The sequence below is a fragment of the Hyperolius riggenbachi genome, chromosome 10 (genome assembly GCF_040937935.1).
Source record: "Hyperolius riggenbachi isolate aHypRig1 chromosome 10, aHypRig1.pri, whole genome shotgun sequence".
NCBI lineage: Eukaryota > Metazoa > Chordata > Amphibia > Anura > Hyperoliidae > Hyperolius > Hyperolius riggenbachi.
Window position 1 is genome coordinate 37,837,133 of NC_090655.1, and position 20,326 is coordinate 37,857,458.

Sequence of the window (20,326 nt, forward strand, 5' to 3'; positions counted from 1 at the left end):
TTGTATGCGATTCGCATAGTGGTATGTGAATTCTGATGGCTCTGCCGTGCAGATTTTTTCTGCACAGAAAAACGCAAAGGAATCCTGAAGTGGAAACAGTCCCATCCACTTGTATTGCCTATGCGAATTCGCATGCGTTAAACGCATGCAAATTCGCAATAGTGGAAACAGGCCCTCAGAGTGATTAGGTTGGTGGTCAGGGGCCGGTGCTGCCAGGACTTATTGAGGTCTGACGCTGTCCGTAGAAACCCCCCCTTCGCCACCACACGCACTCACACACCCCGATCCATGGCAAAACTGCCTGATGTGGAAACAGTCCTTGAGCCAAAAAAGGTTGGGGTCCAACTGCTTTAAAGGCTTGATGCATGAAATTGTGGTAATATTACATAGCGCGTAACTATCGAGAGATACGATTGTAGCACAACCGTGGCACTCAATTAGTGCGGCCGCTACTATAGTAACCAATGGAGTACCGCGGATACGAGTGTATCTCACGATAGTTACGCGCACATGCGACGGGGATGTTATTGTGCACTTTGCAATATTACAATTGCGCGATTATATCACCACGATTTTATGCATCAAGCCCTCAGTGGCAGGTTTAGTTTGATCTCATGGTTCTAAATCGAGAAAATATGTATCACTTGACAGAGTTATTATCTGCCACCATGGAATGCGAAATCGCTTCTCTTACTTTTGTTTTGTTTTTGTTGTGATATTTTACTTATTTGTGTTCATAATTAGAGCCTTTTGTGCTTTGCCGACTAAAGCTCAGTTTGCGTCCTTTCTGCATTTTCTCTTCCTCTCTTGTTTAAATTGTCGCATATTTGAATGCTTTAATTTTATGACATCAAAACAAGCCATTAGTCATTTCCCTTAGAAGGAGGATGAAAGGAAGGCGCGCACCCCCGATGTTCCGCTACGGCATCAAGTAGCTCGCTATTGAATTTAAAGTGTCATATTCTTGGACCTTGGTTGTGTATTTTGCAGAAATTAAGCATTAATCTGTTCTATATGGTACTGAGAGCTTCAATAGTAATTATCATAATAACAAATGTTAATACGGAGTGCGGCGCGATTAAACAGCGGATACCATCTGGTGGCGGAGAGCGTGCCAGCTCGCACAGCGGAGCCGCGTGGAACGTTCGTTTGTATCAGGCTGCCGTGCAGCAAATGTGCGGCTGTCGGGGAGGAGGTCTTGGTGAAACAGATGATTCAATTAGTAGCTTGATCAACACCAAATTCCGCATATAAGCATCGCGGATCAGCTGTACCGCCATAAACAAAAACAGGAGATATAAAACGTGCGTCCTGTTTCTAGGCATGTTTCAGCAGTGACATTTGTGAATTGCTTTCAAAATGTGTTAAAATGGTCTTAAAGCCAGCATTTCTACTTAGCTCTAAAGGATTCCTCACAGCTTGAAAGCTACTATCCCAGAATTTGTTTTTAGCAGAACATCACTGAAATGGTTAAACAAAAGCACTTTGTCCTGCTTTTCAGCTTCAATCCGCATCCAAACTGTAGATAACAGTACCTTTGTTTACAATCCAATGTTGTTACAATGTGTGTAAACACAGCCGGAAAGCCCCATCTACACCATACAACCGTTTGAATAAAATGCAATGCCAGCTTTCAGGGTATGATAAACTACGCTTTGGAAACTTGTAATTTGTAAACAGACAATATTACTTGCACAAAAGCAAATATAACTGTATGAGTAATAAACAGTAGGAAAACACATTTTTATTGAATGTTATGTTGGAGTTTCAGACCACTTTAAGCCTGGTACACACCACGCATTTCCGATCATTTTTCCGAACGATTTTGTATAGAAGTGATAAGAAAATCGATCAGGTTCTAATAATCTAGTCATACCCAGAGTCCACTTGGAAACTTTTGGTCCCAGAGCCTTCTGTCATGCTGCCCCTACGTTTTGGAACTCCTTACCTCAACAGATCAGGACAGCCCCATCCCTGGACGTGTTTAAATCCAGACTGAAAACCCCACCTGTTCAGTTTGGCATTTGCAGAAATATAACTTTTGTTGTGTGAATACTTCATCCTACTAATTACTGAATCTGAGAGAGCCTAAGCGCTTTGAGTCCTATGGGAGAAAAACGCTATAGAAATGTTATTGTATTATTGTATAGAAATACGATCGTAAATTAGATCAGACCTGTCGGAAATTATTTATTCGGCCCATCTATCTGAAGGGAAATTGGATGGTGTGTACCAGGCATAAGGGCTCATACACATTGGCAGATTTCATGGCAGATTTTGCTATCGAGTGAGATTCTATCACTATTCAGATCTGACATCGATCGCATATAGGACACAGCTAGCGTACACACGTTTGCAGTTTTTTCCCCAAAATTTTTCATGTTATACAGCCAGCACCCATACAGACAAATCTTGAACTATTGAGCTTGTTAGGTGTTCTCTGTACTTTAGGCTCCTGTTTTCTTAACCCTTGCAGTGAGAAAAAAAAGAAGTAAGGAACACAGCCAGCCTAGTTCTAAGTAGGACTAGAACTTGGGCTCTCTCTATGTTAATGCTTGGTCTATCTCTCCTAATCTGACTTAAACCTGAACTGAATATTAAAAGTCAAAACAAACATACATGCTTCATACGGTACCTCCCGTGTAGTCTGCTTATCAATCTCTTTCTCCTCTCCTGCCTCCTGTTTGTTCAGTGTGATCAAGGGAATTCTCCGTCCTCCATTTTGAAAATGGTCACTACCCCATAACAGCTCCCAGGTCAGCACACTGTTAAACTGTAATATCGCCCACTTGAGCCATAGGGAAACATGGACATTGCCTTGCTCATCAGTTGTCCTTTCAGTTATAACTGACAGCAACTGATATATTTTAGTTCTGACAAAATCTTGTCAGAACTGGAAAGAATTATTGTAAGAAAAAAAATGGTGAGGAACTGATGGTGAGGTAAGTATGTAATATTCATTTGCGGGTACATCATGTGTTTATTTTAAATAATTTCACTTGGATCAGGATCCCCTTCACACATAATTCATCTCACCTTGGGCTTGAGGTACTATACACCGGTAAAGTTCATGTGTACAGGCAGCACACAGCAATATTACTGGTACAAACCCCATGAGAACACCCTTGTTAGCTAACATATATCTCGGCTTTTGGGAAGAAACTAAACTTTTTTTCGGATGAGAATAGGTTTTCTGAACACATACTTTGGTATGGTCGCTATATTGACGATTCGGTACTGATTTGGATAGGACAGGTTGCTGATTTCGAGCAATTTGTCTTCTACTTGGACAACAATAATATTAACCTCCATTTTACCTCCTCCATACATCCCACTACCATGGTATTTCTGGATCTTCAGTTAGAGGGCTCCTTTGGTAGGGTCACCACTACCACCAACCGTAAATTTTGCAGTGGTAATTCTACCTTGTTGGCCAGTAGTTGTCACCCCATTCACACTATTCGTGGTATCCCCACAGGGGAGATCACGAGAAGAGTGAGGAATTATTCTGACCCTGATCGCTTCTCAGAGGAGATCTGTAAAGTGGAGGTTAGACTCTGCCAGCGAGGTTATCCCCGTAAATATGTTGAAAAGTCTAAAGATAAGGTATTGGCTAAGGGTAGACCTGCACTTCTGGCCAAAAACCTGCAGAAAGCAGCGGGGGATGAGGGTGGTGACACCATTACATTCTCTACTGCTTTCAGTATGGAGTATTCCTATGTCGTAAAAATCCTTAAGACCCATTTGCCTATCCTATTTGCGGATCCAGAGATCGCACCGATAGTGGAGGGCAAATGCAGGTTTGTTAGCAAGGGAGCTCCCACACTGGGAGATGTTCTGTCCCTCAGTTTGTATGAGGATAGGGGGTCTGGTCAAGGGTCAACTTGGCTGAGGTACCAGGGCTCTTACAAATGTGGGGTGAGGACTTGTAGGTATTGTAGAGTGCGCTCCACTGGTAATACTGCTGTTTCCTTTAGCAAGGGAAAAGTTTTTGGCCTTAAACACTATATTAATTGTGGCACCAAGGGGGTAGTGTACCTTATTAATTGTGATCCGTGTAGAAAGCAGTATGTTGGCTGCACCACTAGGCCCTTGCCTTGAGGGCTATGATTGCGGAACACTATTGTGGTGCAAGTAACCTTAACTGCTTGAATCCCTCTGATGTGGCCAAGCATTTCCATTCCTGCCATGGTGTGGCTGGAAGGTGTAATGGGTAAGGGCTCTGCCTCTGACACAAGAGACCAGGGTTCGAATCTCGGCTCTGCCTGTTCAGTAAACCAGCACCTATACAGTAGGAGACCTTAGGCGAGTCTTCCTAACACTGCTACTGCCTATAGAGCGTGCCCTAGTGGCTGCAGCTCTGGCGCTTTGAGTCCGCTAGGAGAAAAGTGTGATATAAATGTTATTTGTCTTGTCTTGTCTTGTCTTGGTGGCGATTTGAGCCACTTTTCTTTCCAAGGCTTGGAGAGGGTTTATTTGGATAGCAGAGGGGGGGGGGGGGGGGGAACCTAGAAAAAAAATTATTAGAGCGTGAAGTAAGATGGATCTTTAACTTGGGCACTAGAGAACCCAAGGGATTGAACTACAGATGGGATGTCAATCTAATTGTTTGAGCTTCATGTAAGGTCTCGGTATTTGGTCTGAGGAGCGGTCTCTCTGGTACATTATGCTTCATGTTGTAGGTATCAACTATACTATTAGGTCTGAGGAAGGGTCTCTCTGGTGCGTACGTTAAAAAAGGGCGCCGGGAAAAAAGGGCGCAGGGTTTTAAACGATAAGCATGAATAACGTTTTAAAAAAAATTGTGCTATATTTCGTTTAAAAATAATGTTTTATAAAGTTATAAATCATTAAATAATGTGTATGAAATCGGCAATTGTAAAAACGTTAATCTTCCCTGTTTAAAAAGTGAAATGTATAATAACGTTTTATAAAAGATTAATAAGAATTTTACTAAAACTATACCTAACCCTATTCTCACACAGAACCCTCCCTGTACCTATCCCTAACCCCTAGACCCCCTGGTGGTGCCTAAACCTAAGACCCCCCTGGTGGTGCCTAAACCTAAGACCCCCCTGGTGGTGCCTAACCCTAAGACCCCCTGGTAGTGTCTAAACATAAGACCCCCCTGTGATAAGCATTAACGTTTGTAAAAAAATATTGTGCTGTTTTTCGTTTAAAAATAATGTTTTAAAAAAAATCTTGTACAGTTTTTCGTTTAAAAATAATGTTTAAAAAATTATAAATCATTAAATAATGTGTAATCATGAGAAGCAGTTATAAAACATTAAAAGTCTCCGGGCGCCACTTGTAAAACGTTATTTTTCTCCGACGCCCTTTTTTCCTGTTGGGCGCCCATTAAACGATATTTATTATGGAAGTCAATGGCGGCGCCCTTTTTGTCCACCTGCCTCATGCACCCAAATTTCCTGCTCCCCTCTCTGGTACTTACTATGCCATTAAGGGAGTGTTGGGTTGGGAAGCTACTATGCTATTTGTGGGGTGGATTGTGACTTTTAACCTGCCCCCCCCCCCCTTTTTTTTTTCTCTCTCCCCCTCTTCTCCCCTTTTCCTGTGTTACAGTAGTTCTTGTCCCATCTGCTTCACTTTTTCTATTTCCCCTTGTTTTTCCCCTCTCCTCTTTCTTCCTTCCTTTTTTCTTTGGGGAGGTTGTAATATAATAAATTAGGAGGACAGTGGGTTGGCCCTGCTGATATGTTGTTGTTTTTTATTATATATTTTATGTGAATGTATTGTGCAATACGCTGGAGTCCACTCTCCTTCTACCAGTGGAATTTCCCTTAAGTATGTTGAGTCACCTGCATAGGTGTGGTGGGAAGGGGGTGTGGCCTCTGGGTATTTAAGACTACTTGTTACATGTCATTACAGCTACGACCCGGTAGGGTCAGAAACGCATCAGCTTGCATGCTGTTCTATTTTTGCTGTTTTTCTATGATGATTCAATAAATTATTGATTTTACTATATGGAAGGAGTGCGGAGAAATCCTTTAGAACACTCTTGTTAACACACACGCCCGCACACGCCCACGCCCATATGCAATTCACCTTTTTTCCTGAGTTACCTCCTAGGACAGTGGTTTCCAACCTTTTTGACATCGTGACACATCACGCCAAATGCTCAGATCTCCGTACATATGTCACATAAGTGTAATAGAAAAATACTATTAATAACCACGAATGGATGGAAATAGTGCATTATCCTGAATATACTTAAAAATGAAGGCTAGAACCTTTCAGGAATATTAATAAAGTCAGTGGGACAGTTAGCCCCCCCCCATTTAGAATAATAGGACAGCACCGACAATTTGAACCACACATTATAGCCGCAGTGCGCCCCCCCCCCCAAAAAAAAAAAACACCCTCAGACTCAATATAGGTAGGTAGGTAGCCAGGTATAGGTGCCCCCAGTATAGGCTCTCATGTGTAGGTGCCCTCAATATAGGTTGCCAAGCATAGATGTCCCCAGTATAGGAAGTCAGTTGAAGGTCTCTATCCCCCCATAGGTAGCCAAGCGTAGGTGCCTCCAGTATAGGTAGCCAGATGTTGGTGCTCTCAGTAAAGCTAGCCAGCTATAGGAACCCCCAGTATAGGAAATCAGGTGTAGGTGCCCTCAGTATAGGTAACCAGCTATAGGCGCTCCCTTGGAAGCCGGCGCCCTGAGCGTCCGCTCAGGTCAAAGGCCAGGTATGCTCATGGATAATCTTTCCTTGCCTGACTTATGGCTTATCTTTGCATTGCCCCGTAACACTCACAAGTACTGTTGCCCACAGAGATTGGGACTCAATCCCTTTGGTGACAGTTCATCAGCCGTCTCGTTTGCCACGGTTGAAAACCACTGGACTACTGTGACTATTGTGATCTATTGGCTGGTGGTCACATACATGTACTATGTTTCCCAGTGTGCATTGCGGTGGTCAGGGCGACAATTCTGCCACTGCAGCTAGGAAATTCACTTGCATTAACATGGGGAACAGCCTAAGGACCCTTTCCCAAGAGCAGCTGATAAGCAATGCCAGTGAAAAGACTGGAAAACTCTCACAACTGCTTGCTGTTGCTTGGTAACTTCTCACTGGGCGCACAGCTCAACCACCTTTGGAAAAGGCTATGGGCCCCCCCTGCGATGGCATGGGTCGCAGGGGTGATTGCTACGCCGATGTCCTAAGGCTAGGTTCACAGTGGTCAGTTGCACATTACATTCTAATGTGTGTGAACTGCAAAGGAGACAGGACATAGACTTTAATACAAAGCCTGCATGCAGCGAGTTAGAATAACGTGATCCGTTACTGTGAAACAGGCCCATAGAATTGTATAGGCAGTGAGTTAAAGAGAAACTCTGACCAAGAATTGAACTTTATCCCAATCAGTAGCTGATACCCCCTTTTACATGAGAAATCTATTCCTTTTCACAAACAGACCATCAGGGGGCGCTGTATGACTGATATTGTGGTGAAACCCCTCCCACAAGAAACTCTGAGGACCGTGGTACTCCTGGCAGTTTCCTGTTTGTGAACCTTGTTGCATTGTGGGAAATAGCTGTTTACAGCTGTTTCCAACTGCCGAACAAAGCAAGCAGCAGCTACATCACCTGCCAACAGTAAAAATGTCACCATGTAATAAATGTCAGAATGTAAATCAGGGATTTAAAAGATTTTACAATGGGCAAACAATGACTAAATCATTCATACATAATTATTGTAAAAATGAAGCACTTTTTTAGTACATAATTTTAACTGAAGTTCCTCTTTAACATGCAGAATTATTTTGCAATGCAACTGACCACAGTGAACAGGGCCTCACTAAGGCCTGGTTCACATTAGCGTTTTTTCCGGAACGTATACTGTACAAACGGAATGGATGTGGAAGGATCCAATGTTAGCCTATGGATCCATTCACATGCGTCCGTTGGTACGGATACGTTCCGTACGTTCCGGTCCCCGGATCTGAAAATGGCTGCAGGCCCTAATTTTCCGGATCGTTCTGCCTAGCGGAACAGATTCGGACAAAAATGCTGCAGCATTGGGGGCAATGGGAAACGGAACGTTTCTTCACATGGACTGACGCGAATCTAGCGACGTGAGGGGAGGGTGCAGCAGCCGGGCGGGTGGGTGAGGGAGGGTGCTGCAGCCGGGTGGGTGAGGGAGGGTTTATACATACCTAATCCTCCGTAGCAGCCGGCGGTAGAGGCTTCCGTCTTCTTCCGCGTCATATGACTACATGACGCATCATGTGACTAGTCACTAGTGTAGTCACAGCGGAAGAAGAGGAAGCCTCTACCGCCGGCTGCCTATGAAGATTAGGTATGTATTGCTGAGTGAAAACTGATCCGATCGGTCATTGATCAGATCCGTTTTCATATGTGAACCGGGCCACGGACTAAGCCATCTGGATCCGGTGAAGCGGAGACCGGATCCTTTTAGCTCATAATGCAGATGTGAACCGTGCCTTAAACATTGACATTGACTTTCTTTTTATCTATCACAAACCTTTATCTTCAAATAACTTGTAAAGCTCCACTCAATGTAGACAGTCTGCTGGAAAGTATTTGGCTCCCCAGACCTTAAACCTTTTATGTAATAGGGAACAGCAAGCCTCCACAGACAGGAAGTTGGGAGTACAGAGGTAATTAGCTTCCCATTTCAGGCTAACACACCACAATGGTTTCAGATGCTAACGCCAACTTGTGTGACAATAATCCTCTGTGCTACAAACAATGCTTGCTATTCAAACTCTATTTACATTGTATTTCTTAAGGGGAAGCTGAACCGAGTGAAATTATTTAAAATAAACACATGAAGTAGCTGCAAATGAATATTACATACTTACCTCACCGTCAGTTCCTCTCAGAAGCTCTCCATTTTCTTCTTACGATCCCCAGGGGTCGTTGTTGCAAACCCCAAAGATCAGTGGCACATGCCCCGGATTGATTCTTGGGTGCTCCGGATGTCTCCCAGGCAGAGTCAGGCACCGGGCGGCATTACTCAACTCCAGCTGCTTGGTCTCCAGATTCTGCAGACATCTTCTCTGCTGGCCTGCTCCCCCCAGTGTCTGAGAAGGAATCAGAAGCTAAAGCTCCTAGTGGCTGATTCTCTCATAGAGGCACCACAGCACCCAGCATGCCCCATAGAGGCACCACAGCATCCAGCGTGCCCCATAGAGGCACCACAGCACCCAGCATGGCACCACAGCACCCAGGATGCCCCATAGAGGCACCACAGCACCCAGCATGCCTCATAGATACACCACAGCATCCAGCATGGCACCACAGCATCCAGCATGGCACCACACAGCACCTAGCATTACACTACAACACCCAGCGTGCCCCATAGAGGCACCACAGCACCCAGCATGCCTCATAGATACACCACAGCATCCAGAATGCATTTTTTTTGTATTAATGGAGAGATCTACTTAGACCGCTGTTAAGATCATGTCAATTTGGCTCCACTCATGACCAAACACCCTCATTCTGGTGCATGGCCACACCCAATTTTTGGCTTGAGTGCCCAAAAGTGCCCCGGCTCTCTAGGATTCTAGCCCTGACGATCTCTTCCAGTTCTGACATGATTTTGTCAGAACTGTAATTTATCAGTCGCTGTCAGTTATAAATAAGTTGCTGTCAGTTATAGCTGAAAGGACAACTGATGAGCAAGGAAAAGGCCCATTCACACTGGGGCAATTAGTGGTCGTTTACCACTGATTGCTAGCTAAATGCTAGTGATAGTTGGTGATTCAACGATCAGGGGTAAACGGCGCTAATCGCTCCAGTGAATGGGCCCTTTCCTTGCTCATCAATTGTCCTTTCAGCTACTGACAGCAACTTATATATAACTGGCAGCAATTGATAAATTTCAGTTCTGACAAAATCTTGTCAGAACTGGAAGGGATTGTTGTTAGAAAAATGCGCTAGCGTAATAATAAGTGTGTGGCAGTGATCTCACTGCCACGATTGACGGCAATTTGCGGCAAATGCGGTGCATGCATCGCTTTTTCCCGTATTTTAGAGCGTTGCGATTGCACTTGCTTGTATAAAGCCACAGTGCTAAATGATTGAATAAATCAACCTTTATTAATGCTAAAAAATATTGAACAACAAATGACCATGTCCATGACCATGAGCCAATTCGGCACCTGCCAACACTGCACTCCCACCTCCTCTGCAGTGAGTTTGAGCAAATAATGGCCAGATTAAAATCCAACCAGAGTCAATTAAAAAGTATAAAATGGTTTTATCGTTAAAACCCCCCCCCAAAACTATAAAATGCTAAATGCAATTAATGAAAAAAAAACATCAAAACATAAAAATATGAGAGACAGAAATCCTCATATGCAGTTTACTGTTAAAGTGTTTGTGAGATGGGCCCCCTGTAAGGCTTGGTGGTGTATTCTCCACAGTCAGCATGCAACGCATGAGCTGACGTGAAGGAGGTACACACACCAGCACAAGGGATCAGGATATCCCCAGTATAGTGGAGGGGAGGACTGACTCCAATAGGAGATTGTGGCGCACAGAGCCGGTGCAGATCTGACAGCCACAAACAATGCTTTCGCTATAACGTCTCAGCGCAAAGTAGCGCTGAGCGCATAAACCAGAACTGAGGAGATCAGGACAGGTAGACAGAATGAACGCTTGCTAGCTAGCGGCTACTTAGCGACAGCAAGCGTCCAAAACCAGACAGACTGGAATGAGGCAGCCAATGCGTTGCGGCGATGGCGTGCCTCACAAAGACAGGACAGGATAGTCAGGAAATAGCAGGATCAAGATAGATGAACGTAACACAGATAAATATACAATAAGTATGTTTTCCTAGCGTATTACAATTACAGCTATCAATGAAACTATTTGTAACGTCTGACTAACATATGTATATATCGGCAATGAACCGATATATGACATAAGCTGGAACACTGACTTAGACTGGAGCAATACAGGGAACAGGACTCAGAAGGATTCGCTATCTCTTCGCAGAGATGAACGCAATCCACAAACGGTAACAGGACAGGATTCAGAAGGATTCGTTATCTCCTCGCAGAGATGAACGCAATCCACAAACAGGACCAGGAACAGGATAACTAGCTCAGCACGGGTGATCAACGTGCTAGAACTGACTAGCTGAACACAGGATATAAACAGTTCGTGTACGTATATATCAGCGTCACTGATGTATCAACGTAACACGAATACAAGGAAAATAATAAACGTGCTGGTATGCATATATATGGGCAATGAACCAATATATGATGCAAAGACCAGCAAAGTATCTTTAGAACAAGAAACACGATCGGGGGCTGAAGCAACAGCAAGACAGGCTTAAACTGAAGCTATGAAAACCCGAGGAGTCCTGCAGGAAGCAGATCTTTATACTGAGGTCATCCAATGGGAGCAGACATGCAGATTCCCACACAGGTGAATGATAATCAGTCACAAGCTGACAGCAGGGAAAGGCAGACAAAGCTATGCAGCTTGCATGGAAAGAGATCAGAACTGCCTGAGCTGCAGCACTACTACTTCCAGCAATACCGGCTGCAGCAGCGATCATGACACCCCCGCAATCAAATATACATACTTGGGGCTTCCTCCAGCCGGAGGACGGGCAGACGAAAAGGGAGAAAGGGACCACGTAAGAGCGATCAGGCCGGAGGGGGCTGGAGGAATATGTATATTTTACTGCTAGTAATCTCCCTTCTCAGGTTCCCTTTAACATGGAATTGAACTCTTGCACAGGACAGAAAAAAAAATAGAGAAATGCACCCTGTATGTATTTAGAGCACAGGTGTGGAACTCCAGGCCTGGGGGGCCAGATCCATGCCAGTGTTTAGGATGGCCTGAGAAAGAAAGGAATGTGTTCTACCTGATGGACCACACCTATCCTGATTCAAACCCATCAATTCATTTGAGCTGTATCAAAAATGTGTGAGGATCTCGGCCCTCGTTGGACCGGTTTGACATACCTGATTTAGAGAGTTAAGTAATGTCTTAATCACACACCTGTGTGTAGTATTGTCTGAGACAGTGTAGCCTTTTTCTTGCCTACAGTGAAATGTTGATTTGTGATAGTTGGCTATTTTTATAGGTTCAGATGTCTCTATAGTTAGCCTCGTTAGGTGGTATTCCTTGATTTCACTCAAGGATTATTGATTCCGGTTGGATTAGTCTTGGTTGGCTCTTTTTATATCTTCCCAGGTTCAGATGTACAGTATCTATAGTTAATTTCATTAGGTGGTATTCATTGGTATTCCTTGGTTTTATTCAAGGATTATTGGATTATTACTGTTGGATGAGGCACCTCTGCCCCCAACTGTGCCACCTCTGCCCTCCACTGGGTCACCTCTGCCCCCCGTTCCCTCAGTGTCCTCTTCTGTGCCTCTTCCTCCTCCACTGTGTCCCTCTGTACAACCTCTGCCCCCCGTCCCCCTTTGTGCCACCTTCTGTCCTAATGCTAATCGTAATGTGCTAATTTTGCTTACTCAAAATTTCACATAAAATTTACGATTATACATATTACAGATTTTGAAATTAAATCGATTTTATGTAATCCACGCAAACTTCCAATCCAGACCAGAGGGTCCTGGTGCTGGATGACCGGTTTGCTCTAAAATGTATAAAATGTGTTGGAGAGTTGGGAGGCAGACCTGGGTCTTCACTTAACTTCAGAACGTTGGTCCCACTGCTTTGAGACCCTTGTGAAGGGGAGTCTATTTTTTCAACATTAGAAATGAATGTCAAACTCCGTCATTGAGCACACCTCACTCCAGTGCGGGTTTCTATAGGGGTTGTGGAGCTAAGGGCACCCTTTTTCACATGTGGTGGTCATGTCCTATTATTTTCCAATTTTGGTCTCAAGTCTGTGCCTTATAGCGAAGGTCCTCCAGGTCCCTTTCTCTCTAAATCCCTCAGTTTTATTACTAGGCAATGTATGAAGTATGAAGCATCCTGCTCATTGGATGGTACAGCATATAGCTAATTCCTCCAAAACATATCCGGCTTTTCATTGTAAGGATTCGATTCTCTCATCAATAAGATTCACATGGTTATGATTCTGGAGAGAATGATTGTGGTTGTGGATGACTGGATGCTATAGTTTATCAAAACCTGGACCCCATGGGTTGACTATGCTGACAACAAGGGCCTACTCTTCCTACTATTTTTTGATTAACACTGCTTATGGATAGTATTGTTGTTGGGTTCCTGGCATCTGGAGGCATGTTGTTGGTTACTTTCAACTAATTCTCTGCAGGGCTGTTTAAGCTTTTCTGCACCTTACTGATGATATTTTGCACCTGTCAGATTTATTTTTTTCTTTTTTACATGGCAGACTTATTTATGTTGTACTGTTTTTCAGTTTTTCTAATTCTCATACGCACTGTTTTATTATGTTTTGATTATTTACCCTTTCCCTTATTCCCAACACTGGAACTGTAACAAACTTACCTAGTGTGGTCTCTGCAAGCTGCTCTGATAGTTTGGAGCAGCTGGAGCAAGCTTCCTCTTCCTCTTTGATCAAAGGCATCCCCGGCTTCCCTGTAGACGTGAATCAGAATGATGGCATCCTCGGCTCCCCTATAGATGTGGATCGGCGTGTTGGTTCTGGCAGGACGCGCGCAGCTCAGAGCTGTCTTTATAGGCTGAAGAGGCGTGTCTGATGGGTGTCAGCGGTGATGTCATCAACTGACACCTTTTTGCAGGAGGTGCTGTCATTTCTGGGGACTGGTCTTGTGCTTTGCCTCCTGGGTATTTAAGGCCAGAGTATTCACTTGCTCGTTGGCCTTGATACTAATCAGTTTGCTGGTTCTTGGCCTAGCTACTGAGATTCGAGAGCTACATTAATATATTGTGTAGACGCACAATATATATGTACTCTAATTAGTCAGTCTTGTATTTTGTAGTTATATTATATATTATCGTAATATATTGAAATAACATCTTATTGTATATTTATCTGTGTACCGACTTTTGCCTGCCTCTTGACCTTGCTCTTGTCCTTCTGTACCACTGCCATCTGATACACGTGTTCGACTCGGCCTGTTCCTGACTTAGTTATTGCCTGATCCTTACAATACGGCTGACATCTGACTTATGTGTATGACCCTGCCTGTTTATTGACAACGATATTGCCTTGCTACTCTGTACCTCGATACCTCTGACTTTTTGTATGACTACAGCCTGATCCTGACTACGCTTTACGTACTACTGTTTGTGTATACACTTGTACGTTACCTCATCACGTATCAGCGTGATAGGAACTTTTGGATAATACTCATCATTGCCCCCTTCGTAGGGATAGTGTTTGCAAACCTGTTTATATTACCTGTTCTTTAAAATAAAAACCTTTGAAACTAAAATGTGTAAGCTTAGATAGTATAGTGCACCGCAGCAATATGTCACTTCACAATGTTTAAAAAACATTTTTCTTTGAATTTTTTTAAATCGATTTTCTCAAAAACGACAGTCATTTTTTTTTCTTTTTAACTAGTTTTAATTTTCATGCCATTCGTACGGTGTGGACAGGTTTTCGTAAGTCGGGCATTCATAAACCGGGGACTACCTGTGTAGTTAAAATAATTAGGTGGTACTCCCTGGTTTTATTTGAAGATTATTGATTGCTCATTGGATTCGCAATTGTTGGCTATTTTTATATCTTCACAAATATAAAATGTATGTATACGGTCGTTAATCTTGTTAGGTGGTATTTCCTGATTTCATTCCAGGATTATAGATTGCCTATTGGATTGCCGACAATTGGCTATTTATATATCTTCCCAGCTTCAGCTGTATCGGTAGTTAATCTGGTTAGGCGGTATTCCCTGATTTCATTCCAGGAGTATTGATTGCCTGTTGGATTAGCGATGGTTGCCTATTTTTATATCTTCCCAGGTTCAGCTGTATCTATGGCTAATCTCGTTAGGGAGTATTCCCTGATTTCATTCCAGGAGTATTGATTGCCTGTTGGATTAGCGATTGTTGCCTATTTTTATATCTTCCCAGGTTCAGCTGTATCTATGGCTAATCTCATTAGGTGGTATTCCCTGATTTAACTCCAGGATTATAGATTGCATGTTGGATTCGCGGTAGTTCGCTATTTTTATATCTTCCCAGCTTCACATGCATCCATGGATCTATAGTTAATATCATTACGTGGTATTCCCTGATTTAATTTGAGGTTTATAGATTGCCTGTTGGATTACCAATGGTTGGCTATTTTTATATCTTCCCAGGTTCAGCTGTATCTATGGCTAATCTCGTTAGGCGGTATTCCCTGATTTCATTTGAGGATTATTTATTGCCTGTTGGATCAGCCATGATTGACTATTTTTAGATCTTCTCAGCTTCAGCTGTATCTCTAGTTAATCTCGGTAGGCAGTATCCCCTGGTTTCATTCCAGGATTATAGATTGCCTGTTGGATTTACGGTGGTTGGCTATTTTTATATCTTCCCAGCTTCATACGTATCCATGGCTAATCTCATCAAGTGGTATTCACTGATTTCATTTGAGGACTATAGATTGCCTGTTGGATTAGGGATGGATGGCTATTTTTAGATCTTCCAAGCTTTAGCTGTATCGCTAGTTAATCTCGTTAGATAGTATTCCCTGATTGAATTCCAAGATTATTGATTGCCGGTTGGATTTGTGGTGCTTGGCTATTTTTATATCTTCCCAGGTTCAGCTGTATCTATGGCTAATCTCATTAGGCGGTATTCCCTGATTTCATTCAAGGATTATTGATTGCTCGATGGATTAGTGACGATAGCCTATTTTTAGAGCTCCAGCTCTATCGATAGTTAATCTTGTTAGGCGGTATTCCCTGGTTTCATTACTGGAGTATTGATTGCCTGTTGGATTGCTCACGTTTCTCTCTATTTTCCCAGGTGATGGAGTCCACACAGTTTATCTTGTTAGGAAGTAGCCTAGAAACATTGCTGCGTATCTGTGCTTGGAAAGACATATGTCCCAGCTACCCTATGTATAATGCATGACTTCTCACAGACATCAGAATAAGCTGACAGCGAGCCGATGACCTTGCTTCCCTCACTTCTAACATATGACTTCCCTACACATAATAGTTTTTAATGCTGGAAATGAAGTGATTGGGGCACAGGAAGCGGCGCGGTTAAGCATGTATTTATTCCTCCGGAGGTACACGACGGGTTGTTGGGAGCAGTTGACGCCGCTGTGGTAAATGCTTATATTAGTGTCCTCTTTAATGCAGATAGCCTCAGCATGCCTGGGGCATGGGAATTGTTTACTGACGCTCTCTGCTGACACACTGTATAGGCAGCTGCTGAGAAAATCTGATTGAGGCGCACAGGAGAAATCAAAAATAGGCTGGAAGGGAAAAACAGGCAATTTCTAACAGGCGGATAAGATTTTTTTTTAATCCCCCTGTATAATCCAATGTGTAATTTAGAGGCACTGGACTTGTCTGAGTCGCAGGTTTTCCTCACGTTGTAAATAAGTTACGGGACATTTTGTACAGCTCTAAAAACTCATCTTTATTCCAAAAATACAATTCCTCTCAGCAATCTGTCACACTAAAGGGGGCGAGCAGGTTCTCCGCCAGAAAAATGCCGATGTTTCAAAGGAATTGTTGCCGTTTCTCAAAGTGTTCGGCGTATGTGAATATGCCTTATTTAGGGGCACTTTTGGGCTGAATGTTACCGTTGTAAAAGCAAGAAGTCCAGTGTGTGTCCCTCCCCCTGAAGCACCTATTCTCACCGCAGGGATGAGCAGACCGTTTCAGCGCCAACGCTCTGCGTGGCTGATTTGGGTGCCTGAAGTTTCAGCCGGGCATGGCACAAACCATCTTCAAACAAAGGTAATTCACCCCCGGCAGTATTTACTACAAAACGGGAGTTAGTTCATGCAAGAGCAGGGTGAGCCGTCTTTTGGGTTCACCCTGTGTAAAAAAACATGTGCTCTATGGATTGAATGTACACCTCCCCCCACACACACACTAGAAAATATAACCCATGTGTCGTATAAGGGGGGATCCATAATACAAGGAGTGCCTAAGATACGAACCCTTTCCCTGCATTCCCCCAGCCCAGTGTGTAAATGCAGAACTTAGCGTAGCAGTAGCTGTGCTCTCACCTCTCCGCCAGGGTCCAGTGCTGTGCTTTTGTTTGTCTGCTCACCACTCACCCTAGTGCCCTGCATCTTCTACTGCATGTAGTGATGATTACACATGACATCAGGAGAGTGAGGTGCCAGTACTAGAGGGATGAGAAAACCGACGGAATGGTCACACAGACACAGCCCTGGACTCCGGCGGGGAGGTGAGCGTACAGCTTCTGCTATGCTATACTCTGCATTTACACATTAGGCTGGGGAAGTGTAGGAAGATGACGGGATAGATAGTGGAACAAGGGGACATAAGGAGGCACAACGGGGGACAGAGGGAGACACAAAGGGGCACAGTGGGGCAGAAGGATGCAGGCTACATGCGGTAGGAGATGCCGGGCACTAGGCTGAGAGTACAGGCAGAAGCACAGCATTGAATTTCAGCAGAGAGGTGAGAGCATGGCTTCTGCTGCGCTATACTCAGCATTTACACAATAAGCTGGGGAAGTGCAGGAAGGGGGTGTGCAAAGAAATGCGACATGATTAATTTGTTGTTTGTATCTTGGAGACTCCCTGTATTATGCATCCACCGTACACAGTAAGGCATGTGGTTTATATTCTCTAGTGTGTGCATGTGTTTGTTTTGCCATCCCTGGCACAGGTAGCGCAAGGGGACAGAGGGAGGCACAAGGGGACAGAAGGCGGAACAGGGGGGCAGAAGAAGGCACAGGGGAGAGAAGGAGTCACCACAAAGTGGTACAGATGAAGACACAGGGGGACTGAAGGATGCACAAAGGGGGGCAGAATGGGGGACAGATGGGCTTCTCTAGGGGGTGGAGCTTTGGGGGCACGGCTTAAAGGGGAACTGAAGAGAGAGGTATATGGAGTCTGTCATGTTTATTTTCTTTTAGACAATACCAGTTGCCTGGCAGCCCTGCTGATCCTCTGCCTCTAATACTATTAGCCATAGCCCCTGAACAAGCATGCAGCAGATCAGGTGTTTCAGTGGTTCAGACTTATAAGTCTGATCTGACAAGACTAGCTGCATGCTTGTTTCTGGTTTTAATCAGATACTACTGCAGAGAAATAGACCAGCAGGGCTGCCAGGCAACTGGTATTGATTAAAAGGAAATAAACATGACAGACTCTCTCTTCAGTTCCCCTTTAAGCCAGATAATGGCCCGGAATGCCTTTTGCTAAAAATGGCCCTGTATAAAGGCATGTTTTGCAACTTTAACCTCCCTGGCGGTCTATTAAAAACCGCCAGGGGGCAGCAGAGCAGTTTTAATTTTTTTTTTTTTTTTTTAAATCGTGAAGCGAGCCCAGGGCTCGCTACATGATAGCCGCTGTGCAGCGGCATCCCCCCACCCTCTTTGATCACCTCCGGCGATCTCCGATCAGGAAATCCCGTTCAAAGAACGGGATTTCCTGGAGGGCTTCCCCCGGCGCCATGGCGACGGGCGGCATGACGTCATCGACGTCGTGACGTCATTAGGAGTCCTGATCTACCCCTCAGCGCTGCCTGGCACTAATTGGCCAGGCAGCGCACGGGGTCTGGGGCAGGGGGGGGAGGGCGGCGCGGTGAGCGGCGGACAATCGGCGCAGAGCGGCGGCGATCAGAGTGCACACGCAGCTAGCAAAGTTATAGCTGCGTGTTGCAAAAAAAAATTATGCAAATCGGCCCAGCAGTGCCAGAGAAGTCCTCCTGCGCGGCATAGCTCATCACGGGCTTACCGCCAGGGAGGTTAAAAGCGAAGCAAGTCATTTGAGAGATCGCAGAAATGGGTGCCGCCATATCTGCCCATTTAAATTAGGAAATGACTTGCCCAGTCCAAAAGCACTCATGCACTCCCACATGAACTTCCTGGGGAAGAATTCGACTAATGAGCCAGTCTAATATTAAAAAGGCCAAGAACGGGCTAAGAACAAAAAAAAGTACTTTTGTATACAAGTACAGTACACTGAAGTCAATGATCATATGAATACTATGGCATCCTATCCCAATAAATAATGTGCACAGGGTATGCACAACAGATAAATTAATCTTTCAGGCCATTTGGAAGCCAAGTTCTATGTTATGTTACTGTCCTTTTTCCTGGTATTTTTTTATTTTGTTTTTTTCTTACAATGTAAGTTATATATTTTTTTTCTGTTTTCAGACACTGATCACTTGACCTGAGGAAGTGGGCAGAGACTTACAAAACTCGTTGTCTTTTTTAAATTTCCCCAACAATTACCTATGTATTCTTTTAAAGCTATATATATATTTTTTTTATATTAACTGTTTTTGGGGCGCTGCCTCCATCCCCAGGTCACATTTCGTTCACATTTTAAAACGGGAATTTTTTTTGCTACCAACACACTGTCAAACACACACAAGGTAGTCTTGTTCACTCATTTGCAGTGAAAATTTTTTAAACAATACAGGCCAGAATTGCTGGATTAATTATGTTCTCTAATGATCTCCAGCTAAGTAAATGAGGCCCATATAGTGGTTTTTTTATGGTTCCTGGATGCATGTCAGCTTTTTGCATCTGTGTGTGTGTGTGTGTGTGTGTCTCTGGGGCTTTATGCCAGTTCTGAGCCAGTACCAAATATTTGATGTAATTTGGGACTTACCAAAAACGTGTGTCCATTCATTCCTGTCCTCTCCACCACTCCAGCGCATTCCTGCAAGCTGCACTGATAACGAGAAAGCAAATAGAAGAGGATGATGTCACGCAAGCTAATATGATGACATGCAAGGCTAACTACTAAAGCTCTCCCCTGGCAATAGATCGGGGAACAGGGACATATCTGGCTAATATAGCACCTATGGCAAGCACTGAAATTGCGCCCCCCCCCCTTCAGAGTCCCCTTCTGAGCCTTCTCCTCTAAAAACAGCATCTTTTCTTGCTCCGAACATGTGTTTATGGTGGCCTGTATTTTTTGGGCTCAGGATTTTGCTGAGGCTTTTTTGGGGAAATGGCTCTTCTTATTCACTCTCTGTGCTCTTTTATAACACTAAGCAAATTGCACCCTACATAGTTAAGTAGCCATTTACCTCAGATATCCACATTAATCTGATCTGAGGTCTGAATGACTGGGAGCCATGGAGGCAGGCATGGCGGTGCAGCACAGGGGTAGAAATGGCACCCATGGTGCTGTGGCGCCATTCCTACCACTGTTCTGCACCTCTATGCCTGCCTATATGCTGTGCCGCCATTGCATTGTGGGAAATAACAGCTTTTTTTTTCAACTGCCAAGCA

At 44.0% G+C, this 20,326-nt stretch overlaps 2 protein-coding genes across 4 annotated transcripts in view; one reads left to right on the forward strand and one right to left on the reverse strand.

Moving 5' to 3' along the window:
* BLNK (B cell linker) overlaps positions 1-20,326 on the reverse strand; it is a 319,789-nt gene that overhangs the window by 296,178 nt on the left and 3,285 nt on the right. For all 3 annotated transcript variants that reach the window (XM_068258679.1, XM_068258680.1, XM_068258681.1), the window contains exon 2: positions 19,698-19,760. In XM_068258679.1, the coding sequence (XP_068114780.1) occupies positions 19,698-19,760 (63 nt within the window). The remainder of the gene's footprint in view (positions 1-19,697; positions 19,761-20,326) is intronic.
* Positions 1-20,326, forward strand: part of DNTT (DNA nucleotidylexotransferase) — a 614,660-nt gene that overhangs the window by 621 nt on the left and 593,713 nt on the right. The window lies entirely within an intron of this gene.